The sequence below is a fragment of the Colletotrichum orchidophilum genome, assembly GCF_001831195.1.
Source record: "Colletotrichum orchidophilum strain IMI 309357 chromosome Unknown Scaffold_77.1, whole genome shotgun sequence".
NCBI classification, from domain to species: domain Eukaryota; kingdom Fungi; phylum Ascomycota; class Sordariomycetes; order Glomerellales; family Glomerellaceae; genus Colletotrichum; species Colletotrichum orchidophilum.
Window position 1 is genome coordinate 136,582 of NW_019173033.1, and position 26,225 is coordinate 162,806.

At 45.7% G+C, this 26,225-nt stretch overlaps 7 protein-coding genes across 7 annotated transcripts; 4 read left to right on the plus strand and 3 right to left on the minus strand.

Annotated features, from left to right (window-relative positions):
* Window positions 1–7,383: 7,383 nt before the first annotated feature.
* CORC01_08850 (uncharacterized protein) lies at window positions 7,384–7,710 on the plus strand (the record flags this gene model as incomplete). The annotated part of the gene is made up of 1 exon (XM_022620480.1): window positions 7,384–7,710. One exon carries the CDS (start codon window positions 7,384–7,386, stop codon window positions 7,708–7,710), a length of 327 nt encoding a protein of 108 aa, XP_022473014.1.
* A 1,416-nt stretch (window positions 7,711–9,126) lies between these two features.
* Window positions 9,127–9,890, minus strand: CORC01_08851 (uncharacterized protein; the record flags this gene model as incomplete). Its single annotated transcript, XM_022620481.1, has 3 exons — window positions 9,127–9,209; window positions 9,400–9,513; window positions 9,683–9,890. The coding sequence occupies 3 exons, from the start codon at window positions 9,888–9,890 to the stop codon at window positions 9,127–9,129; spliced, it is 405 nt and encodes a 134-aa protein (XP_022473015.1).
* An 888-nt stretch (window positions 9,891–10,778) lies between these two features.
* Window positions 10,779–11,502, plus strand: CORC01_08852 (uncharacterized protein; the record flags this gene model as incomplete). Its single annotated transcript, XM_022620482.1, has 3 exons — window positions 10,779–10,803; window positions 10,859–11,324; window positions 11,385–11,502. 3 exons carry the CDS (start codon window positions 10,779–10,781, stop codon window positions 11,500–11,502), a joined length of 609 nt encoding a protein of 202 aa, XP_022473016.1.
* A 1,626-nt stretch (window positions 11,503–13,128) lies between these two features.
* CORC01_08853 (ATP adenylyltransferase) lies at window positions 13,129–14,522 on the minus strand (the record flags this gene model as incomplete). The annotated part of the gene is made up of 2 exons (XM_022620483.1): window positions 13,129–14,157; window positions 14,403–14,522. 2 exons carry the CDS (start codon window positions 14,520–14,522, stop codon window positions 13,129–13,131), a joined length of 1,149 nt encoding a protein of 382 aa, XP_022473017.1.
* Window positions 14,523–15,093: 571 nt separating this feature from the next.
* Window positions 15,094–15,686, minus strand: CORC01_08854 (uncharacterized protein; the record flags this gene model as incomplete). Its single annotated transcript, XM_022620484.1, has 4 exons — window positions 15,094–15,197; window positions 15,256–15,353; window positions 15,491–15,602; window positions 15,650–15,686. 4 exons carry the CDS (start codon window positions 15,684–15,686, stop codon window positions 15,094–15,096), a joined length of 351 nt encoding a protein of 116 aa, XP_022473018.1.
* A 4,284-nt stretch (window positions 15,687–19,970) lies between these two features.
* Window positions 19,971–20,237, plus strand: CORC01_08855 (uncharacterized protein; the record flags this gene model as incomplete). The annotated part of the gene is made up of 1 exon (XM_022620485.1): window positions 19,971–20,237. A coding segment is annotated over one exon (267 nt), but the record flags the coding sequence as incomplete, so codon positions are not given.
* A 504-nt stretch (window positions 20,238–20,741) lies between these two features.
* Window positions 20,742–25,436, plus strand: CORC01_08856 (transcription mediator subunit Med12; the record flags this gene model as incomplete). The annotated part of the gene is made up of 3 exons (XM_022620486.1): window positions 20,742–21,952; window positions 22,004–22,208; window positions 22,254–25,436. 3 exons carry the CDS (start codon window positions 20,742–20,744, stop codon window positions 25,434–25,436), a joined length of 4,599 nt encoding a protein of 1,532 aa, XP_022473020.1.
* Between the last annotated feature and the right edge of the window lie 789 nt (window positions 25,437–26,225).

Genomic DNA, 26,225 nt, shown 5'->3' on the forward strand with positions numbered 1-26,225 from the left:
AAAACGGCGCTAAAAGCTTATTTATAAGGTAAAAGATAAATACAAGGAATATTATAAAATAAACCTAGGGCGCAGGGACCGGTTTAACTTTTAATAATAAATCGAGCGACGATAGGAGGCTGCCGCCGCTGCCTCTAAGCGGGTTAAATTTTAGTACGTTAAAAGTTAATACGACGATTATTTTAAGTTTTAATATAGGCCGTAATACGACCTTAAGCAAGTTAAGCCGGGCGTAGGTAAAAGTGCTTATCCCGGATTAATAAATTATTATTAATATCTAAACGTATTAAAGAAATTAGTTATATAACGATACAGACAATCTTAATAACGATTAAATTAATACAGCGCTATTATTTATAATTAAAATATATCGTAAATAAAACTTAGCTGAGCGAACTTTATTTTATTATATAATTAATGACTTAAGTTATTAACCCGATAATTAATTTAAATTTATAAATAAACGGATTATTAAAGAATTTAGCGGATTTATTTATAATAATAGGGTCTTATTAAATTAAATATTAATAAAGTAGTTTTATAAGACTTTTATAGTAACGGTTTAGGTAATTAATTTTTTAATTTAGTTTAAAGTATAAGTTAACCGAGTAATTAATCGATTTAAATAGTTTACTTAGTAAACTAAAAAGCCCGAATTCTTATTTAAAATTACAAACGGAGCTATTTTAGCTTTAAAATCTATATTAATTAAAAAGATATTATTAAAAATAAAGTTATTATTATTTTTATAAACTTTTATTACGGCTAACGGATCGTCGGTAAAAACGAGGCTACTTAGCCCTATTTAATTAAATATAAGTATTAAATTACGATTAATTAACTACGGCTAACACGGCCTTAATCCCTTTTTTTAAATAAGTTATAAAAATTTAAACTTAAAAACGGCTAACGTACAGTAGCTAATCGATTTATATAAAATCTTTTTTAAAAAAAGGAAGTACTTAAAAAGAAAATACGAGGTTTTATAAGAGATTTTAATTATATTCTATATTAATTATAAAAAGATTAGGATTTAAAACTATTAATATTATTTAGCGATTATTATCGTTCTTATTAAAAAGGCTAAGGAATATTATTATTAAGTCGTATGTATAATAGTTAATTAAAATGATTTTATTATAATTATTAACGCTTTTCGAAGCCGTTTTAAAATTAACGATTAAAAAAAAAGGCTTTTTATTAAACTTAAAGCTTTATTATTTAAATCGGTAGTAAAAGAGATAGAAGGTAAACTAAAGATAAAGATTTTTAAAAAACTTATTTTATAAATTAATAAGATTAATAAAACCTTATTAATAAAAAGAATTGATAAATAGAAGGTCGATTATTTATTAATTACGGTTTAATAAATTAATAAAGTAAGATTTGCTTTATAAAATTAATTTAATAAATACGAGGCGTTTTACATTTAATTTAAAACTAAGTTTAATATCGAAACTAGGATGTTTAAATAGTAATAGTTTTTAATTAATAAAAAACTATATTAATAATACTAAGTTAACCGTATTTATAACGGTAAAGAAAAAGAAACTAAATATAACGCCTAATTATAAAGCTAAAATAAAAGAACAGCTCCGGACGGCCCCTAAAAGCCTTTTACAATAGGGTTCCGCGGACTTTAAAAATATTATATATATTAAAAAAAGGGCTATTAGTTTAATAGTTATTTAAAAAAGGAAAGAACCGAAGTATATAAGCGATATAAAAAGGCGAAGGGAACCGCTAGTAAAATTAACTTAACTAAATATAATTAATTTTTTATCGATTATAAAAGTAAATTGCCTAAGATTATAAACTTTATCGTAAAGTTTAAAAATACGGAAAATTTAACCGTTTATTTAATTAATAATAATAAGGATTTAAACGTTTTAAATAAGACTTAATAGTTTTATTTTATTTTATCGGTAATTAGCTATTTAATATTTAATAAGAAGCAAGCCGTAAAAGCTTTAAATAAATAGGCTTTCTTTTACGGCTAACTATAATCTATTAATAAAAAAATTACCTAATTTTAAGACTTTTTAATTTAATTTAAAATAAAAACCTTTTATTTTTAACTTTAAATAGGCAAAAAAGGAGGTAATTTTAAAGAAGAGATAGGCTTAATAATAGCGCTAAGACCTTTTTTATATAATCTAATCGACTAAGTAGAAGAGATTATATAGATTTATTTTATTAATAATTGATATAAATTAAAGACCTTTTAAAGGATTATTTTAAATACGGGAGCTTTAAAATAATTAATAAAAAAAGAAAGGTAGTTCTAAATTTTAAAAAAGATTTATTTAACCAAACTTAATACCGCTAAGGTTAATATTATTAAAATTACGTTCGGACCTAGCGAATAAATCATCGGGATCGGAATAATTAATATTTAGACCTAGTTCAGCACTATAACCTTTTATATATTGCTTATTAATATATTTTTTTTTTATATTTAATAGATATAAATTACCTTAATATTACGTTTAAAAATTTTATAAATAGGATTATTAATGGTAAGGCGTTTAAAATCGTCGAATAACGATAGGGCTATACTTTTATAAGGCTCGAGATTAGTATTTTATTAATTTATTATTTTATAAAGACCGAATTATAGCGCCTTTATTAAAGGTTCGGTTACTTATCGGTTTAAAAGCTTTATACCTTACTTAAATAGTTAAATAACGACGTTAAAATCGCGGTAATAAAATATTTAATTAAGTTTTATTATTAATATTAAATAAACGCATAGAGCTTACGGCGATTTAAATTTAAAATTTACGATAAGTTTAATTTTAATTAAGAGATAATAATAAACGTTTTTTATTTAAATAGCCGGCTAGTTTTTTATATAATCGATTTAGCTATTTTTTTTTAAATAAGGTAATTTTTTACCGATTTTTAAATAAAAACGGTTTAAATAGTATTAAAAGCGTAATAGATCGATATATATTAAGGCCTATTTAATAATATACGAATTAATACCGGAACTAGCTTTAAATCTACCGAATTTAAAAAGAACGTTAAATCGTATAAAATCGAGTTAAAAATAATATTAATTAAAGCTTATTATAGTATCGATAAAATCGAACGAGCCTATTAATAATTAAAAAGAGCGTTTAAGATTATTAAAAATAAAAGCCCGGATCTTATAAACAACGACTATTTATAAATAATACTAAAATATTATAACGATACTACTAGACTATAAGGTTTAATTTTAACGTTTTTAATATTCGGATTATACTTTAAAACTATTATTTTATTACCGCCGTTACTTAATATTATTTAAAAAGTATAAACGATTAAGAAGGTAATACGAGTTTTATAAGATTTAAAAATAAAAAAGTAAATTAATAAAGCCCTAGCGGTACATAACGGGCCTAATATATTATAAAATCTCAATATTTTATTAAATTTAAATATATAAGTTTAAAAAAATATCGTAAATAAATAAACCAGATTATATAAACTAATTTTTATTAACGAGCGCTCTTATATAGTTATAAAAGATCGAGATTAATTATTTAAAGTTATAATAATAGCGATCCGATTATATAATTAAATAAATAAAAAGATAATTTATAAAGAAAAAAGAAAAAAGCTAAAGGAAGTCGAATAGTTACTTCTTATTTAAAAGGGCGAAGACTAGATCGACTAATTAAAAATTATTTTTAATAAGATCGTCGTAATTAATAAATTAAATAATTAATTACTAAATCCACCGTAACGGCGGCGAGGCCGGCTTTAAAAAAACTTAATTCTATAACTTTTTAATTATAACGGATTAATCAACGATTATACCAATATTTTTTATTTAGTTAAAAAGAAAATAGATTTCGAATTAACTTTTAAACTATAAAAAAAAAGGATTATTATTATAAAAGGTAAGCCTTATAAGGCCTTAAATATTATCGAAATAAAAACCTTACGAGATTAAAACGTATATCGTTTTATTTTATACGATTTAAATAAATATATTAATTTACGGATTTTTAAATTACGTATAGTTTAAAAGATTAAAAATAAAGGAATTAACGCGCCGTATAAAAAATCTTATTACATAATTTAAGAATATAACGATATTAAGAAAATAAAATTATTTATATAATCGCTAATAGTTTAAAAGAATAGTTAATAGTTAATATTAACTTTAATCCTTTTTTTTATTAAAGACGGATATTACATATAAAATAAGGATATTACGTAAGCATATATATAATCCGCTATTAGTTTAATACAGAAGATCTTTATTTATTTTTTAAAAAAGATAATTAATAAGTATTTAAAAAGCACGATTATTAACATATTTAAATTATTATATAGGCTAATAGAATTAGGAATTTATTAATGGGCGACCTATTACGATTTTTATATTAAATAGCTAGGTATAATTACGTTAATTTATAATTTATACCTACTAATCTTTAATTATTTAGAGGGACCCTGTAGGATTATTAATATATAAACCGACGATATATTAGGCGTATTTAATATCGAATTTATATAAAAGGAAGATAAAAAGTTTAAAAAGGCCGGATTTATTACTAAACCGAAAAAGATCCTTACCGTTAACTATTTATTAACGTTTAATAATAGGATCCTTATAATTAAAAGCGATACCGTTATTTTCTATTAAAAAAAGTAAAAAAAAAAAATTACCTTTATTAATTTTATATTATATAACCGGTAAAAAAGATATTAAATAAAATAAGTAAAAAGATCGTATATTATTAGTATTTATTAATTAAAAATAATATTTAATATTATAAAAGCAACGTAAGCTACGGATCTAATTAAAAAAGACGTTACCGCGCTAAATAAACGGCTAAGTTAATAAATAATAAATTTAAATTACGGGCTAATTTATTATTCGTTAAATTTAGCCTTTACTAAGCTTTATATCTTTATTGACGAATTATTCGTAAATAATATAAATCTAACTTCTTAACTCGGATATATTATTATTTTAATAAACGAAGCTATAAGAAACGACGAATTCACGATATATAATAATATCGTTTATTATTTATTAATTAAAAATAAAAGAGTAATTAAAAGCGTTTTAATTTTAAAAATTTATAAAATAGTTAATAACGTTAACTTCGCTTACGTAATCTCTATTATATTTAAACGGATTACGGATCGATTAACCTTATTTACGATATTAACGATCGTTTATATAAATTCCTATTTATTATATAAATGCCTTATTAAGTTAGGTATTATTAAAAAGAAGAGGTTAATAATAGATATTATAGCCTTACGATAATCGTATAAATAGTATAAAATTTTTAAAATCCATTAAATTAATAGCAAAGATAATTTAATAAACGTTTTTATTAAATAGAACCTAAACCTAAGTTTAAAACGATTTATTAATAACGAAATAATTATAGTACGTATAAAAGAATAGGTTATACAGAAAAGGCTTAAGAAGGAAATAGAAAAGGAATTATAAATATTACTTTTATTAGTGTATTATATGCTATTATAAGATCGTCGAATTACTTTTTTAATCGTACGAGATTGACGATAAAAGAGAGAGAGTTAGTATCGGATTAGAAGCTTAATTCGACCTCGAGTCAGCGCTAGCGCAGGGGCCATCTGAGGGTCTCTATATCAGCGTTTGACCGGCGATCTAACCAACGGTTGGAACCTCTCTTTTCCACTTCACGCAGAGATCAATACAAGAGTAATTGACCCTTCGTCACCACGGTTCGATCGAACAAATCACCCTGTGATTACGTAAACCAACAATTGGTGAATTGGAGTTGCTGCGCGGCAACGCATACCACGAAGCATCCACGAGACAGTTGGCGATGGGCATTTTATCGCACCATTTTGATGGATCGTGACCGCACATCCGATTTTTTGGGTGAACAAATCTCGGTCCTCCAGTCAATCTGCATGGAAAAAGCCTATCTCTTGTTCATGCAGCTCGCTTTTGGTAGCTTCTCGAGCCAACCTCAGCCGGAAGTCAGTCACAGTCACTCTGCTCGCTTCGCTCCCTCTTTTGAGACAGAGAAGGCATACTGGCGCCAGGAAAACCAAACATCGCAGCTGAGAGACCTCCATCAGGAGAGAAGCAGTCAGCCTACACTCGATTTTGCTTGTGCTGAAGAAATTATGGCAGCTGAATGCATGCTACACTGCTCCAAACTGATTTTTGCCGGCGATGTTGATAGGATAACACGGGATAGATGTTTTGTCATTATCGACACTGGATACATGGGACTGGCTCCGATCGGTGCGCAAATCGGAGACCACGTCGTATTGATAGGAGGCTGCCCCGTACCGCTTGCTCTTCGGAAGCAGGGCGAAGCCTATCAAGTTGTCGGGGATACATATGTATACGGCCTCATGGAGGGACAAATGTCTGATAATGTTTCTACCGGGACTGCTCACATTGAAGAATTTAGGCTTGTATAGATTAACGCTCAGGAATTTCTTCTTTTTTCAGGAGAGAGCAGCGTCAGAGTAACGGAAGATCACGTCAGATTGTGACTTTACCATTGCGCCATTTCTTGTCCTCCATCTATTCATGTAAGTAGCCCCAAATACGCTCGAAGATAGCATTAACTTTTTACGAAATTTCAGTCAGCTATGGGCACCTTAGCATGAACAATCACAAGTCACAGCTATCATGACATCTTTTTATACCTTCTTAAGAAATTACGTGTACTTTAGAAGACAGAAGGAATAACTTGATGGCTGTCGTCGCTATTGAAGGATACACCGAGACGTGCGTGACCAACAAAATATGCTGATAGCGGTCACTTGACAAAGCTTTCAGTGTTTTTTCAAACTTTCTCTGAAGGCGGTCTCCAGCTTCACTTCAGTTCAGTAGTGTTCTGAGCGTGTTGATGTTGGCGCAACGCGAGTCAGGCACAAGCCCGTTACGACTCTCGTTTCGGGAACCAATCACGTAGAAATGAGAATAGACAGGAACATCCGAATGACTCGCACAGCTCATGAAAATCCTCGGTCATGCCGCAACTATGAACTTCATTAATTTGGCCCTTCCGATCACGATATCACCCACCACTATGATTGGCAGCTCACAGTGCCCCCCCAGTCCCCCCCTCTATCTATGTTCGAAACATGTTGAGCAGCCGCGCAAGTGATTGCAAGCATGCAGCAATAATTATAGACCAGACTAAGAAAAGCTTTTACATTGAGAAGGAATGCGCGATAACTCATTCTTGATGACCTACAAGAGTGCTGTGCCCATTCGATCTAGGTGCTTGTTCGTCGTAGACGTGCACTATCAAGGAAAGCTACATGAGCAAAGCTCTTGCCGATCCATAATAAAAGCTCCCCCAATATCCAAGCCCACTACTATTATTTGATTCCTAGTGCAGTACGACACCTTTAGAAATGAAGCTCGCCGTTCTTCTCTCTGCCATGACCGCCGTCTCCGCCTGGTCGGTGACATTCCACGACCACGACCATTGCGCCAACGGCACGACGTTCCACTACGGTGGCGGTGGTGACACCGGATCCGACCATGTGGGCGATTGCTTCACCATGACCAGCATCGACAATAGCTTCGCCAACTATGACGCAAAGAGCGTCGACATCGTCTTTGGGGGCTGCTCAATGACCTTCTTCACCGATTACTACCTGGATCTTGGTCCATGTACGACAAGCAACAACGACAACTGGAAAGGCTTCGATAATGACGGGGACGGGTGTAAACAGTGAGTTTTCCTGCATGAGTCGCTTCGGAGGCTTACGTTGGTTGGTGACTAACACTGCTGTAGATTGCCGAGCCTTAAGACCGGAAAGTGGCAACATTGGTCTGTATACTGTGGTGAGAAGGAAGTCAATGGAACTGAAACATAAACATTTCACCGGTAGACAATGGGATATAGCTTTAGAGCATACAATATCTCAAGACATTAATAGAGTTCTGTCAGTTGCCTCTCGGTGGTTTAAAATCTAGACCTTTGGTGTCTTTGATGCGCTCATGTTGTCGTTAATCAGCAGCTTTATAGCAACTGATTGCGTAGTTGCATCTCAGTAGAAGCCATGGAGTTCCCACTCACATGTAATTGTATGCGTGAGCTAAGACTTGGGAATTTGTGAGGTATGGCATCTACCTTAGGTACCTATGATGAGGTACATAGGACTTGAGCTAATGGTGCCAAATCAGGAGCATTACATCACCGAAGCCGCAAGACGCACCAGTATACCAAGAAAACAAGGAGAAAGCCCGTACAATACGGAATCTAATCAATCCACTACTCTTCAAGTAACTTTCTACGCTTCCAACTCTTGCTCTCCGAGCTTTTTTCGACTTCAGTCTCATTATTCTGACAGACTGCTGGCAAGTCATTAGAAATTAAGAGTCTTGAAGAGTGAAAGGGATCTACTTACTGGTTAATAGACCGACACGTGAGTCTTGCAATTCGACCGATTGAACGGCCCTGTCTACAACTGCCGGAAACTGTATATTTGAATCGCCATTGATCCTGTAGGCATGTGATATGGTCTTGTTGATTGTGATACCTAGATTCTCCTTGCGGCTTCCTGGTAATCGTAGGCTGACCTGGGTATTGCTTAGGTCGAAGGATTGAAGTAGACAAGAAGCTGGATGCTAGCCTTTGGAGATGCTGAGCTGGCGGATGTGTGGGAAACTACGAGGTTCTTTCTTGTCGTCTCGATTGACATATTACGTTGAGCCAGGAGGGGTCCGCCGGCAACAAGTTTAGATCCTGGGCAGAAAATTGGTAGCTTGGGCTCCGCTTCGCTCAAGTCTCCATGACCGCCGAGGAAAACATCACCTGGGATCAATCCTGATTGCAACTCTTCCTTTGAGCTCACCAGGTTTGTTCCGGAAGTCGTATCCAACGGATTTTAATGACCTCAACACCGCGATCGGTAGTTGCCAAGAGAAAATCTCCGCACAGCGAGTAGCTGACACTGGAGACTTTACAGCTTGCCTTGTGAAACCTAAGGTCGGGAAGATTCCAAAAGATTTCCCGGGAACCTTCCTTCACGCAGCAGTCGTCGAATCGGGTGCTTATACTCATGATTTTCGACTGTTCTGAAAGTCGTTAACTTTCCCACTTTCTCTTTTAATTCTCTTCAACATTGTGGAAGAATACTGCCTTGTAACTATTTTGGCGACGAGGCATTCACTCTGAGTATAGAACCATGTCTAAACTTTGGATTCTGCAACGAAGGAGAAGTGTTGGTATCTGTATCACAGGATATCTGGTTCGAACCGTAGTTCTGTGGGATGACGAAGGGTCAATTGACTGTATATTGAATCTCTGCGTGAAGTGGAAAAGAGAGGTTCTAACCGTAGGTTAGCCCGTCAGTTTGGAAGCTGATATAGAGGTCTGGAGATGGCCCCTGCGCTTGCCCTGACTCGAGGTCGAATTGGACTTCCAATCCGACAAGAAGAGAGGGCGGCCAGGAAAGACTTGGCAGGAGATGGTTGGGCCGATTCTGCCTTTTGTGAAGTTGACGAGTTACGCCCTGAGCCCTGTGCCTCGTGATCTGTGTAGACGGAATATTTCAACGTTTGTAAGACAAGGACTGTGATAATCGGCGAAAAAAAGCAGGCTTTCGTCTGCACTGAGTGAGATTCAGGAGGTGTACCGATCCCGGATCAGCAACGAGGCACCTGGTTGGTTGTCTGTGGACAAAGAGTATGTCTTTAACTCACTCAATGACCCTAGGCCCTCGGTATGCTCGAGGAAGTCCAGCGGCAGTGGACAGGACTGGAATGTTGCTGAGCTGATGTCTTCTTCAGTGCCAAGATGAATATGGCACTTGTTTCTTAGAATCGTAAACGTCGTGCAGGCTCGTCCGATAGCCATGGGGAATGAAGTCTCAAAATATTTCTTCTCCTGGAGCCAGTCCTTCTGTGACATATCTTGACGAAACGACTGCCTGAATAGCATAACCATGTCCGAATTTTCAAGAGAAAGACGAATACTCCCCAAACGCTTTTTCGATGATGCTGAGAAGACTTCGTAGCGACCTGCCCAGCCATCGGCGTAGTGTTCAACATCAAAGTAAGCCGAATTTGGATCAATACATGACGTGAAATCATCAAAACTGGGAGGTGACCAAATGTTCAGGACACCGATCAGCTTTGCGTCATTTGATATTTCCGATATTATATAGAGGCCGCCGAAAGAGGCTCGCAGTGCTTACAGGCCCCTACCCTTCTACAGGGCTTAGGATCTGAGGGGTTGTGTCACAAGGGTGTATAAGGCGTTATTTGCTGCCCGCAATTGACGGCGTCGTTTTTGCGACCGTTCTCAATGCCCCTCTAATTTGACGGAGTTTAAAATGTCAGCAGGTTAGTGCATTCTTATTAAGGCGTAATTTAAATCCAATTCCACATGCTACTAAATGAGTCGCGTACCTCTGGACGCCAGGGTACTTAAAGTATATATACACAAACTATGGGCAGCATCATTAAAAACCAGCACATTTCAAACTGCTTTGTTTCTCTCGCGCCCGGCTATTCTAGCCTTGCAACGCTCTCTAGGATGGAGTTGTTTTCTTATTTATTCTCTCTGATCGTTCTTGTAGCCTTTTCTTCCGCTCATAGGGCCGAGACTCACAGCATACACTCTAGCCTTTATCGCAAACGAGCTTTGGATGGCTACTTCGTTGTAGACCGGGCGAAGGGAGACGAGCTAGGCTGCAGCAACTCCCAAATAGCCAAGCTGCACAATGCTGTGATTGAGGCTAAAGTCTTAGCCCGAAGAGCCTCAGATGTACTTGCACAGTCAGATTCTACGGACTCTATGGCATACCTCAAGTGGTTTGGCAGTAAGTTAAATGAGATGCACGCCATTCATCACCAGCAATGGCTAACCCACCAAAGAGGAAAACGCCAACGCTACCATGAGAACAGCAATCAAAAACAACAACTACGATTCCGTCGCAGACGTAAAATCGCCATGGGAAGACAACCGGATCCCCGACGCCAATATGGCCGCACTTAACCCGACGGGGCTCACATTCGTGTGCATTCCTCGCGACTTTTCTCTCTGCGAGCCTGGGGCTGTTGCCATTGCTTTCCAGATCGGAGCCATCTCGGACAACACAGGTCCCCTAATTACATTGTGTCCGCGATTTTTCAAGTCAGTAAAATGGCAAACCATGGTGGACGATTGGCGGACCTCTGGATGGAAGAAGTCTGGGCAAGTTCTGCTCACGTCAGGATTTAACTTACTACATGAGATACAACACATTTCTGGCATCGTCGGAAATGAGAGAAGATGTACTGACGTCAAAAACTACGCTCCGGCACCAAAAGATGTTAGCAAGTTCTGCTATCACCCTGACTGGTATGTATAAGTTTCTGTGTCCAAGCATAGTGGCTCAACGTCTTACTAATACAACAACAGTTGTGAACGCATTGAGGATAGTGACAAGATACAAAACGCACAGAATATGGCGTATTTTGCATTAGATGTTACTGTAAATCGTTCTTGGGACGTTTCCAAAAGATATACCCCTGAATAAGAATTAGATACAGCTAGTTCTAGATAATTATTAGTCTTAAAGATCTCACCAGATAGCTATATAATACCTCTAACGGACCTGCATGATATAACCTTCAGTGATTCTGAAAAAAAGCGAGCGACTTCGTGCCGGCAGGCGCGTCGCTTAAGCATAGGTGCTGCGAAACAGTTTAAGAGCTGCGTCTTAGCGACGTTAAGGTCCTGTAATGAATGATACCTAGCTCACCCTGCTCATCTCGGTCGCAGGACATTAAGGCGGCGGGTGATCCTGTCGTACCTGAACGACAGAGTGGCCTTCCTGTTTCTCTTGGATGTCGGAGAAGAAATTCCACACTGACAAGTGCACAAACTGGGATGTAGTGGTTATTCGATCAGACCAAAACGAATGTACTTGGTGAGTTTCCAAAAGACCGCCAGACACCGCTATGACAATCGAAATGAACTCAGAGTTCCAAACTTGTCTGTAATCAGTCTCTGAAGTGACAAAGGTCCACAGCTCGTCTAGTTCCGCGCCTGATTCGGGAAATGTCGAGCAAGTAAGCCAGACCAATACACGTCGGGCGAGGTCTGCTTGCGGTCCTCCAGAAGTGAAAATGAGATGTGAAATACGGCGGTACATAAGAGTCGAGTCCTTCGGGAAGAATTTTAGTTTATGATGTCGATTCTTGCTTTGGGAGTCAAGGCTGGTGAGTTGAGGAAATCGATCATGAGTTTTGCCCATAACATTCCATCTGCGCCGTCAACGAGATGCTTGACCAGTGGCTCGCAGCAGTTTACCGAAATCAGCCCTTCTTCATCGAGGTACTATAGCTGATTCCTTAGACAGAGCAGGATATCTGGTATGGTAAACGCTCGGTTCAGCGTAATCATCTGGGAGCCCGGAACCAAGTTTTGCAGACCAATATGACACATCACTAGATCTCTCTCATGTAGCTTACCTTGTGTCCTACCAATCGGCAACCAGGCTGCAGGCTGTGCCTTCAGATCAGCTTCTATCAATTCATACGGTAGAGACAGGTCATAACGACAAGACGCAAGATAACAAAGAGTTTGAACAAAAATCAGTAAACAAAAGCGAAGAGTGTTTGCTTCTACGAACATGAAAAGAGGAAAAGGAATGCCCGATATATCCTACAAGTCACCACCAAGCTTCCACAATAGCATCTAGAGTCCTAGACCACGAGACGATAGGTTCATGGGAGTCTTTCAATATAGAAAGGGACCAGTGCGTTGGAAACTTAGACTACGGTATGCTTTTGATGGGTAGATGAATGATATTGGCGGGGGAAAATTGCAAGTGAAGGTCGGCCGAGACCGGCACATTGACTCACAGGAACTGACCATGCACGCCCCCGACAGGATACATTTCAGAAAGCACTGGTGTTGATAGGACGGCGAGATCGACAGATCGTCTAATAAACTTAATATTTATCCATATCCTGCTGGCGTTGAGCGTCCACTTTATGCCAGCCGGCGTCTATATCTAATATCTATAGCAAATCGCAACTCCCAAGGCAAGTCCCTCAGCCTTCTAATCCCACTGCCCATTCCCCTACTCTCAATTATCAAGCCTCAGATCACAAATAATCCACCAAGTAAGATCCCACATCGACCTACCTCACACACTTCACCTCCTCACACCAGCCTCCCCGAGCACCCATCTAGCCCCCAACTCCCTCCACTTCCCAACCGTCTCCTGCCGCGAAGCCCAAACGACGCCCAGCATCCCCACGGCATTCACATCAGCGCCCTCCACCCCCGCCTTCGTCCTCGGAATCACAACCATCCACCGCCTCCCAAGAATAACATTATGCGGCACCGCCACGGCCCTCCCGTCCCCGTCCTCCTCCACCACTGCCTCGCGGCCGGGGATCAGGTCCGTCGCCTGGCGGAGCATATGTCTGTACTTGGCCGCGAGATCGCTCACCGAGGGCGGGGGTGCTGTGCCGGCGTTGCCGTTCGGGAGGTCGGGAGGGAAATAATGGACGAAGAACCGGAACGGCGGCTCCTGCTGCTGCTTCCCACCTCCGTTCGATTTCGCTTCGGTCCCGGTCCCGGTCCCGCAACCGCTAACCAGGTCAGGCCACATGGGAATCGCATCCGGCGCGGGTATGACCTGCATATGCTTATGAAGCCGACTACACCCGCCCTCCTTGCCACAGTTGAAAATCACAAGATACTCTTGTCCCTCATCACCTTTACCATCCGTCACCTCCCCACCCCACCGCCCATTCAACACCCCCAAAACCTCCACCGCGGCCCCGAGATCCCGCTCATCCAGTCCCTCAAACTGCCTCCGCCTCCCGTTGGCCGTCAAGAGAAGCAGGTGCGGTCGGTATGCGCAAAACTTGTTAAAGGCCAACACGTGCGTAGCTTCGCCCTCGCCCCCGCCTCCGCCGACGGTCGTGAGCTCGAAGCCGGCGATACTAATGTCGCCTCCCGGGAGGTTCCCCTCTTTGTCGAGCACGATCTCGTTCTTGTGCTCGCTGCCGTCGGCCTGGTCGTGATGGTGGTGGTGCTTGGCTGTGGTCGGTTGAGAAGAGTTCCCCTTTTCGTCGGGACGAGCTTTGCCGTTGCCTTGGGCTTCATCCAGCTCTGCGTTATCCTCCACCGCGGCAGGTTTACTCTTCAACGCGGCTGTCAATCGAAATTCAAACTTTGCAGAAATGTCAGCGCGAGTCTTTATCCACAATTGCACTTTGCCTCCTTGTCCTGTTTTTTCCCGTCCCTGGGACTACCCCCCTTTTGTGCACCCTGCCCTATCTCTGATCTCCTCATCCTCATCAAGACCGAAGTAGGGATGAGGATCATCAAAATGTACGCCCAGTATTGATGCCAGACCACGAGGGCGTGACCAGAAAGGAAAAGAGAAGAGAAGAAGAGAGAAGAAGAAAACAGTACCTTGAACCCCCCATCATCATGATAGATCTTCTCCATGTCCTCCGCGTACATCACGGTCCCATCTCGCACCTTTTCATCAAAGGCAGCGAGGACCGAGGCCTCGGTTATCAAAGAGGCCATTGCGCTACTCTATGATCTGAATGGTTTACCAGTCTTGGGATAATGTTGAAAATCCGGCTGTGAAGCTTTGCAAAAACGTGGAGGATAGTACCGGTTGACTGGATGAACTCATCAGGGGATGTAAGTGAGTCGGAGTTGGTGAAGGTCGAAGTTGCAGCATGCAGTTGTAGTGAAAGCAGGTAATTGGTCGGTTGCTATATGACGACATCAAATAAGCCCCCTTACATCGACAATCGCACAACGCGACAACGTCCCTCTTGTTGGCTACCCACCTCATCATATGGCAATGGTCGCGTGGACTAGGTACAGCATAATGAACTTGATGCTATTAAGATTTGAGTAACAACCGCGTGGCATTCTCTCGCCCGCTTTTAGGTTTTTTCAACAGGTATTATACTACAATTTTCCACCCTGCCCCCCCGACGCCATCATCGACTCGTCAGAATGCTCGCAGGCCACTCTGCTTATATGCCTTGTCTCATGTTGCAACTCTCTATAATACTGGACAGGCCCTATCGACGCCGCCCTCGGAATAATTTCTCTTCATAGACTGTTATATGGACTGCCGTGTCTACGCAGGAGGAACGGGAGCAGCGGGACCGGTGCCAGTCGCGGCGCCTCGTTGGGCGGGAGGCGGGAGGAAGAGGGGAAGGTAGCTGACGGCGAGAGCCATGACTGCGTACTTTGTTAGGGAACCAAGCTCATAGAATGCGGCCAGGGGACCAACACATACTTGACATGCCCACGGAGAAGTAGCCCGGCGTCGCGGAACTCTTCTTGGTCTCCTCGCTCTCTCCGAGCCAGGTCTGGATGCTGAAGACGACAGAAGCCCTGTTTGGTTTGCCCCGTCAGTTCAATCTGATCCCCATCCAAAAACCTCACGCAAACCCGTAACGCAATTGCTCGCCGCAGCTCGAGGCTTCGTGCTTTTCGATACCGCTAAAATGAGAACTAGGGATGTGCCGTACCATCCGATGAACTTGTTGCGCGTGAGCATCGCAGCCATTGGCAGGGTGGAGGAAAGCGTCGAGGAGAGCTCGGTGGAGTCGCCCTTGGCCTTGGGCTCCTGATAGGGGACGACTGTGGAAGTTAGCAACGACATTCGTGACTGTACGGGGTCAACATACTCAGGTCCGGCCGGCGCTGATCCCGCTTGGTCGCCATTGTGAGCTTGGCAGGATGATGTGCTGTACAAACGCAGATGTGGACGACGGAGCTGTGGTGGAGGGGGGAGGTATCCGTAGAGCGGCTGAGGATAGGTACCACGTCCTGGATGCGCGAATGAAGCTCTCCCCGAGTGACGGGCCGCAATTACACCTGCCAAAGGAAGTTGCGCCTAACATGTCAGGCAAAACGCACGCGACCCCCCCAAAGACCGGGCAGAGCTGGGGAAGGAAAGGCCGGCCGACTGCCCCGCTTGCAAACACTCAGCCGGAGACACGTTTTCCCCTGTGGCCACGCCCCCCCACCTTTGGGGGTGTGTATGTCCGCGCAAGCCTTTGAGCGGCCCCTCCGAGAGCCGCCCCACGAACCGATCTGACAGTGGGAAGCAAAGTTACTGAGATTCCGAGGGACGCGGATTCCGATAACGACAGGCGCCGCTCGCGCGCCCGGGATTTCCACAACCTGGGACTAGGATGGGATCGCCTTCTGTCCAGTGCGAGCGGACGCTCCGGCCGACGGGCTCAACCCTGACATGCTGTTCGTCCCGCTGCCGAATTCGACTTCACGAGTACGCCGGCGGAGTGAGGAGAGAGAGAGGGTTACAGAGAAGAGTACGGACAACCTCCGCTGGACATTTACATATCTCTGCCGTAGGCGAGATAGGTACCACAGGATCCCTCAATGTCTGACTCTGGGACGTGGACACTCTAGGGGCCGAAGTTTGCGGGGCCTCGGAAGATGCGGCCAACGGAGGGCCCAGAGGAAGAGAGAAAAGAAAGGAAAAGGGGAGAAGGATTGTCGCATATTGCTCCGTCGCCTTCTCCGTGGCATCCAATTTACATCAGAACTTGCCGGAGCTGTTTGGTCTTGCTTTCCTGCACCTTTACGAAATCTCTCCGTTATCTGCCGCGGACAGTACCTAGCTCCGTATGCGGGCCTGCTGCAGGATAAGCATTAGATAACAGCTAGGCCGCGGCCGCTTCTGCCCTGCAGGCACAGCTATTCCCCCACACGGGGCCTGCAGGAGAGGAGGAACTTGGGAAGGGCCCTGGACTCTTTTTGGAGTTCGCTTGGAACTTTCCAAAGAAGGTTTCGACGTCGTCTCTGGAGTCTGGACTGGGCATGCCGGGGACTCGGGGGACGACGCCCTGTAGATGAGGTGTGCGCTAAATTGCTGGTACTATGGACTGACGTGCCACCGTGACCGGTGGTTTTTTTTTTTCTAAAAAAAAAAATAAGTACCTAACGGCCGTCCAGGCTCAGGCTTTGGTCGCAGCGACACGGGCCTACGACTTTAGACATCGTTTGGCGCATGAGGGACGGGTGTGTACAGTCGGGCTCTGCGAGACGTATGTGCCGCTGAGGAAGAGTCTTGGTCTGGAAGAGCGGTGGGACGCGGAACAAAACCCAACGAAAAGTCTCCAGCTGTCACCATCTTTGGGTCCCGTTTCAACCTGCCTACCTAATCCAGCACCAGATTGGCGCACGCCTCCTCAGCGAGTGTCTCGAGCGGTGATGACGGGGTCACACGAGAGAGCAGGTCATGTCAGCTGAAGAGCATGACTGATGGGTACGGGGCATCGTGTGTTTTCTTGTTGGTGGCAGGAGCTCGGCGAATTCCAAGTTCTCAGTGGCTCACCCCCGGCAGGTACCACTTGATTTGCAGTGGCGGATCGCATGCAGTATGAGGGCAGATTGCGTGACACCTGGCGGCGATTCAGCCATCAAAAGACATGGGCAACGCGGGCAACGCAAACCAAGCAGCCGCGGTGCCTGGTCCGGTGTAGTGAGACGGACGGCGGACATGGTTTGGCACGTTTTGGTTCGCTGGCCAAAGACAAACTTTGCCAGGGCCTGGGGGGAAGGAGAGTTGGGACAGTCGACCGGGATGCTGTTCGGTACACTATGTAAGCCGAAGGGTTCTTCAGCCCCTCCCTCAGTGGTTGGTGAGAGACCCAGGGACAGAGGGAGATGTCCCTGTAGGTTGGAGAGTCTGGACGAAACGCGGGAAGAGGCAGGCCGGTTCTTTGTGTCAACTAGGGGTGGTAGGTGTTGTAGCCGCCTCTGCGGATAGCAGCGCCGCCCGCTCAGATGGACAACCTACTAATTTCAAAGCTGGGCTTGTTGTTCTTGTCTCTCAACACCTGTTCGGGAGAGGGGGCGAATGGTGAGAGGGCCAGAGGGGGTTGTGCGGATGAGACAAAACACAGGGGGTCGTAGACAAATCAGATGCAACAGACAGTAGACAAGACAAGACCTGCTCGAAGCGAATGTATCGATTTTGGGTTGGGTGGTGGCGTTGGAGCGAAGCACCTGCAAGTGGCGGCCAAGATGCAAGTGGCAGTTGGCCGCGGATGTTCGTACAGATGGCTGCGACAGCAACCCAAGGAGCTGCCCGCCTGTAGATAGTGTAGGCACTGGCAGGCTGGCGATGGGAAATGGACGTTAGCTTCGATTGGACGGGGTAAGAGGGCAGGAAAAGGCCAGGCCGGGCGATAGGAGCGGCTGCGTCGTCCTGGGGTCTTGGGGCCGAGTGCGGCTAACGAGAGTTCACAACAGCCTATTCCGGCTTCCTCTCTCCGCCCTTCCGCCTGGCGATGCGCGATGGGCTCTCCCATTCCAGCGGTACGGAGCCCCGAGAGAAGGAGGATTTGTGACCTGGGAGAAGGGACACCCGGGAGTTTGGGTTCCTAGCTTAGGTACGGTACGGTCAGAGTACTCGGTCGGTAAGGTAGTGTACCCGTACACTATGTGTGTGGACATTTACTAAGCGGTGCCCCGGTCCTTGTCAGCATCGACTGCGAACTGACACTTGTCTAATTTAGCATGCTTCGGGTTATTTTGATGACTGCCAAAGTTTGTACGCGAAGATGCAAGTCTGATACGAAGCTTGGAAAAGGCAAAAAAGGGGGCTAATGGTGGTAATGATATTGATAATGACGATAGGTAACCGTGATCCATTTTTGTCTTACACTTTAGTACACTGCTGACCATGCTGAAGATGGAGACAGAGAGACAGAAACCGGGAGAGAGGGAGAGGAGTGAGGCGTGTGTTCAATCACCCCCAGCTAATGGGAAAGCAACCAACCTTGCCTATCCGGGCTTGGCGCCACCTTGGCCTGGTCATTAACAATTTGTTCGCAAGCTTCCGACTTCCATTCCTAGCTCATTACGGATACATTGCATCGTTACCAATTGTTCCCCGTGCAACCAGTCTCATGTTACCGACGACAACGACGACGACGAAGAACAAAGTGGGAGTCTCTTGCTGTGCGGTTACAAGTCTGCAACGCATGGATTCCTCAACCTCGTATTTTACCGCCTGGAGGACAGATACGTTGCCGCGCCGCCGCCTTCTTGCCTGCCGTGAACTGTATGCCCAAACATTAAACTGTTCTTTTTCCCTCGGCCAAGTGCGGGACAGCGTTGCTGTTCAGTCCTTGTTTGCATGTTGTGGTCTGAGATGTGGGTGTCAACTCTGTACTTCTGAATCAACCCTGCAATACGTAGTAGGTAAAGCAACCGGGGACGGCATCCGAGTTTGCAGAGTTGGGACTTGCACAGAGACACACTTCTGTGTATAAGTAGCAGTGTGTGCAGCAAGGTTAGACAGTCCCTGCGCTTATCGGGGGCTTCCCGCAACTCGGCGCAACTCGTCAACCTGGACATGTCCGTGAGCCTCATCCATCTCGGAGAAAGTCCCAATTCAATACCGGTAATACAGCGTACGGAGTGGAGTCCACAGGAGAACGAGGCGCTTCATCCATCAAGCCCACTCCTCCAAGTCGCCGTCCCGGTCCCAAACAACCAAACAGTGAGAAAAAAGACCCGTTCCCTGGAACCGCAGATCCCATCGGCTCCCGAGTGCCACCCCACGGCTAAAGCAATTTAGCTGTTGTTCCCTGGACGCCGACACTCTCACACACCTTCTTTTCACTCGCGCGCTCTCTCTCTCTCTCTCTCTCACCACTCACTCACTTCCCACAGTAATCATTCAAACTCTTCTCTAACCCCACACCCCCTTTCCCTTCCCATCTCATCCCGCATCACACGCCACACCCTCCGCTCCTCCTTTCCGTCCACAGGGTGTTTGTTCAGTGTTTGTTGCTTGCCTTTCCCATTTTCAGTTACCATTACCATTCCCCATTCCTAGTCTGAATTCGGTCGGATTGAATTCGTCCTCATTGGAGCTGAGCCAAGGCACACTTAATTCCGAACCATCTTTGCCGTCCGTCTGATGGTCCCCTGCAACACACTGCGCTGCCTGCATTACACCCCCAAGCCGCGGCGACTTTTCCTGTCACATTCACACACCCTCTCTGTTTCTCTCATTCTCTCACTCTCGCTGCCCTGCCTTCCGAAGTTCTGTCGCTCGCCCCCATCGTACCTCCTTTGGGGACAAGACTCTCTCTCACCTGGACTACGAGCTTCTCCGCTCCTTGCCTCCTGACTTTGTCCACATTACCTGACCTTACTCTTGCTTCAACCCACTCATTGCCACACGACTTCTCCCCTCGCCTGGCACCTGTACTAACGGCTGCAACACCGTAAAATAGATTCTTACAATCTTCAACAGTCTCAGCAACCAGCGCACGTCGCAACAGCATTTCCAGCGGGCCGTCGCGAGTCATCCGACTTCAGCGAACCTGACAGACGCGGGAACCTTCGGAGATACAGCGCCCCCGTCTCTGTATCCGTACGAAATACCCACGCGCACTTTGCAGCCCGCCGCCGCTGTACCGCTGAACCGCTGCAGGCACCCTACCAGTGCCTACTAATAATCAATCCTAATTCGCAAACCGCTCTTGCACCCCCGACCGCTGCACAGATAGCGCGGCTGACGCCGTCAGATCCCCGACATCAATCTGTCGACCGATTATTCCTCCCCCCCTTCCATCCGACATCACTCCAGCATCGTCAACCCGTTGGCACTCGGCATCGCAGCCCCGGCGCTTCGACTCCCTCGCCTCTCAACTACTTCCAACAACGATCATCTCTTGAAAAATCAGCAATGTCGCTTCGGAACTTCCGCCTGCGATGACCTCAAGGACCCCAATGGGCGTCCAGCCGCGACCGCCCCAGCAGCGAACTCTGAGCAGCTCGGGCTTGTCAGTCCAACGGCCGACCCAACAACGTACCCTATCCGCCCAGTACCTGCCCCAGTCGCCCGTTCGAAAAGATAATCTCATCGACCTGACTGGCGATGCCAACGATGCTGCCGTCGCCCAGAACAGATATGGCACACTGCCGCGGAGGGGAGGTTCTCGCCTCAAGCTGGAGTTGTCCAACGAGGCCATGCTTGCCCAGCACGCCGTCAGCGAGAACCCAAAGACTCTCACGCCCTCTCGCCTCATGCCCAAGAACGAAGCCTCAAACCTCACCGATAAGAGCTCGCCGGCCTCGGCCAAGGGCCAGCCCGTCGACGCAGATAACCCCCCGATGCCCATGCCTAAACGCCGCCCGCGATTCGTCGTCCCCGCCGCCGCCAAGGATGCACCAGCGCCTGTAATTGCTGTGAAGAAGGATGGCCGTCCGAAACCGTACCACATTGAGACACCCAGCGTCGCCCCCCGATATGCGCCGTTTAGCAAGCCGCGGACCGACGCGGCAGCAAAACCAGGCTTTGGAGGTTCGAGTAGTGGCGCGCGAGATATCCCGGATATGGGTCACGCCGACTTTTTCCCCTGGACCGGAAACCACCCCGAAGACCAATACACCGAATCGATCATCAAAAATGGATACTACGATAAACAGCCGCAGGCCTCGGTCGAGACACAGTCCGCCAAGGCCGCACTCTTTCCCGCCCTCAAGCATAAGAGTGGACTCAACTTGTTGTCCAACATCTTCGTCGGTGTCCTGAATCAGAGGAAGCTGAATGGCCAGATATCGTCGCCTTCGACCTTCAAGCCGCCGCCGCGCGTTACCCTCACTGATACCAAGCGAGAAATGTGGCTGAGGGACTTGGCGAACCCATCGATATCGTTGCGCCGACTGAGCCGAACCATTCCCCACGGTATCAGAGGCAAAGTGCTCCTGGACCATTGCCTCAACAAAAATGTCCCGACGGAAAGAGCTGTCTGGCTGGTCAAGTGCGTCGGTGCCAACGAGATACGAGCCTTCAAGAGAAAGGGGAACGGTCCGGGACCCTTCGTGCTCGGTGGCGAGGCGAAGTGGCTCAGAGACTGGACAGTATTCGTGGAGCAATTTGTGGAAGGAGTCTCGACGGCCTTTGGCGACAATGACTGGAAGGCCAAGGTTCAATATGCGTAAGTCTTAATCATGCGATACCCCATGCGCGCGAACTAACCTCGCTACAGCATTCGGCTTGCGACGCACCTCTATGCGGAACAACTACTCGACCGCGACCACTACATGGACTGGCTCGTCTCCGGGCTGGAGAACTCTACGCAGTCGAAGCTACCCATGTGGATTCTCACAACACAGATATACTGGAAGGACTTGCTTCGTTTGAGGAGATATGGCCGACGATTAGTGAATGCATTACTCAGCCATCTCAACACGGTATGTCGATCCAGACCCGGGAGGGCTTCGCAACTAACTGTCCAGATCCATAACGATCCCGACCGCGATATCCTCGTTCAATTATCAACGAGGTTAACATCCCTTCTTACTCCCCTCTTATCCGCCTACTCCGACAACTTTGTATCTCCTGCGACTTGGTTTAAGTACAGAGATGCTCTACTCGCGTCTATCCCGATCGAAAACGACTTTGCCCAGAACGCATTCAAATGGATCAATGTCAGAAACGAGCAGCTAGTTGCTTCAGCCAGCAATTCGCAGCCTGCAAACCGACAAATACTTGTAAAACATCTCGACACCTCATTCATGTCTTTGTACAGCCCCGACTTGGCTATGCAGTGTTGGGCCGTCAGCGAAGACAAGGGAATGATAGTACGCACATTACTAGAGTGGTGCACCTCGTCTCACCGACCAGGCATGGCCAAGGTCTATATCACTGCCAGTCTTCTCCGGACCTGGGTGGCTACTGGGGTGGACATGACGACCGCCATACTTGAGTTCCTCAGTCACAGCCCGCCAACCGAAACGACTTCGAAGAAGGTCTTCCACCAACTCGTGTCGGAAATTGTTCGATCGGGAGACTTCCAACTTCAGGGCTATATTTTCTGGCTTATTGCTCGAGGTGGACTGAGGAAACCAGCCGATACCGAGGCGGAAGGACCTTGCGCAACGAGGCTGCTGGTTGATCTCCCTCTCCACGCTCTAAATTCCTCTGCCCAAGCGACTCGAGCGAGTCTCCTTCGACGAGCATCCTATGACGTCAATGACGAAGCCGAGGACATTAACACAGCTCTCAAATGCGTTCAGCATGTTATGGGACTTCCTCTCCCGCCAGGGGATCCGATGCTCCAGCGGAAGCCTGTACCGGTCGGGAAGCTTTGTAGGCTGATTTCCAACAGCAACCGTGCGTTGCAAACTGAGGTCGGAGCCAGGCTTCTGCAAATATTCACAAAGGAAATCATCATGACGAAAAATGGCCCCCAAGTCTCCCCGGGCATGTTCAATTTTGCTCGTGCCATTCTCGAGGCGGCATCCGACTACACAGTCCTCGTCGAAATCGTCAAACTGGTGTCAAGGGCCTCTAACCCCGAGATTCTTGCTTCCTGCGCCGACACTTTCAATGTTCACCTACCAATATTCGCAGCACTCGGTGTGGCCAAGGAATTATTCGACGCCCTGATGGAGAGGCTGAGAGCGGTTAGTGACGAGCAAGGACCTGCTGCGCGACCTCTGTTGGCATCTTTGGCAAATCTCTCGACTCTCATACCCGGCTACACGAATACTGCTGTCTACTTGCGTCAGCAGCTCCATCAATGCGATCGCAACAACCCTATCGACGCATGCTCGCCCGTGTCCGACAACATGACTGCGCAGCTACAGGATGCTGAGGGCGAACTACACGAAGAGATTGAGAAACTCCTCATGAGTGGGACCAGCGTTGATCGGCCCACCATGGATCGCCTTTTCCAGACTGTAGTTGGACGGCTGGAATCCTGCTGGTCAAAGTCACCGGATAGGCAGCGTGCTTACAGTGCACTTCTCGGAAGACTGCGTATTTTCGACGCACAGCACTTTGACGTACGCATGACTGACTGGGTCCACCATATCAGCGCGTTGAAGGCTCGCCCTGGGCTCGAGAACATCTACCCCCTGCTCATCAGCATGGGTTGTCTGACGTTGCCCATTATTCTAACTACGACATCTGTCGAGGCTAGTAGGATCGCGACGAACCCTTCGGTGCCCCCCAACAGCACCACGACCTATATGCAGGAAGTCCTTTCACTTACGACGATGCCTCTTCCCGCCAAGACTGCATTGACACCAGAAGAGACGTACCGGTTCTACATTCAGCAACGAGTGGCACCGCGCCAGAACCACAAGGATATGGTGTACCTTGTTCGAAACGCTCTTGTTGAGTTTTCGAGGCTACAGGGAGTTGTCGACTTATCCCTGTTGCCACTCGTGAATGCTGCCATCAAGGACACCGCGCTGCAATTACTGAAGTTCCTGGTTCTACGGGATCCTCCTTCGGTGGTTCAAGCACTGGGTATCAAAAACCCGGAACCTGCATTGACTACTCTATTCGCGCAGATTACAACCAAACTTCTGCTACCCGATGCCGGCGATGGCTCACCACTCACGTTTGAGACTGTCCTAGAACTAGCGAATGAGTTCACTCTACCGTTTTGCCAGCTCAAGCTATCAGTTGGCCTTGCGGCGGATAGCACGACGAGTCCCGGTGGAGGCGAGCAGGCTCTCACACAGGTCGACATGTTCTCCAGGGCAATGGACCGCGCAGTGTCCGCGAACAACGTCATGTGGACTAGCATGCTGCCCTATCTGAGCGAGGACATTACGGAACATCTCAAGAAGCAAGCTCATCTGCGGTTCCTGGGCTTGTTCCCGTCACAGAAGAACCCGCCGACTGCGGATCCTCTTTCGCAGGAAAGTACCCAGCTAGCCGCAAGTCTGCTGTCGGTAGTCGAGGCGATATTGAGAGGTCGTCCGCCAGTTCGAACATCGCAGCTCACTTCGGGCATGGTCGAGAAAATCGCAGAGCTGTGGGAGCTCCTCGCAACCGACGACGTCAACAAGAGGGACCTGCGCGCGTCAATTCTCAGGTACTGGCTCCCCGCGTTGCTGCGGTTCATCACGCTGCACACGACTGTAAATGAGCCTGTGCCAGCACCGGCTCAACCCCAGGCCGCCAACAACATGAAGCCGCCAGTCAATGCCGCTGCGTTTGAGATCCGGGCGAGGATCTTGATTATTCTTTCTGGTCTTACACTCGAGCTGGACAATTTAGCATTCCAGGATACTCAAAGCAGCCGACCCCTTGGCCAGCAAGTATTCGACTTGGCCCTGCTGCTGGTCGACACCTTGCCAGACGACGTCCGCCTGCAGTGCGTGCGAGTCTTGCTTACCGGTGGTACTATGCAGAATCCAGCGTCCTCGGATGTCCGTCTGCGGTACCTCTTCAGCCACATGCCCCCGCCGACGGAGCAATTTGTGCTTGCCCACCGACAGCAACTTACAACACAACAAACGGGGCCGCCGCGGGTTAAGATGCCGATCTCCATGCAAGGCACGGATAAATTAACGCCGTTCATCTACCGCAAGTGGGAGATGCTTAGCGAGCCGACTCCCAATGTCGGAGAGAATGACACGGCTCTCAGTCTCACATTGTTTGAGGCGATCAAGATTCAGTAAACAAATTGGAGGAGACGTTGGGAATACACACACACTCACACACACATATTTCATTATTGTCATGCAAACGTTGAAAGAAAGACGGGGTGTTCATTTATAGATACCAATACTGGTCCAAATCGGGATTGTAGAATCAGGCAGGCGGGAGAGCAACGAAAAATCCTTTTTTGATACCAGGATGGAAGTCAAAAGTCGGCGTTGGCTGGCTTGGAAACGCAGAGGGGGTGGGGAAGATGGATCGAAATGATTGTATTAGTGAGGCATAGGGGGGTTTCCTTTTTCTATCATCATGACAACAGCATATTATTCAAACGTGTTTATGACGGCTTCATTTGCTACGAATTACATGATGGGCCCATTGCAATGTGGTGTGGCTTATCTTGCTGACGTCTGGTCCTGATGTGGAGTGTACTATGCCGCTTCACCATGCTCGTCCCACGGTCTCAAAAATTCTCATCGGACCTTTGTACAGGTATCTTGCTGCCTTCTTCTGGCCTACGTGAATCTCCAATTCTTATCATTTATGGCTACCTCTGATTGGGTTACCTTACCCGTAGACGTGTATACTACTTTGAGATGTATACAAAGGAACCATGCAAGACATTTCACACAATGAGGAACCAAAAGTAATTACCGCGAGGGACTATCTACTGTGAGGCGAAACGTTCGGCATAGAGCAAGCAACCCCTTGAAAATACGGCTTTGGCTAAATCATAAGGACATATTTACAAGCCTTTTTGACTCCTTTTGAAGCAAGAAAACAACTTGGACATGTCCTATTCTTGACCA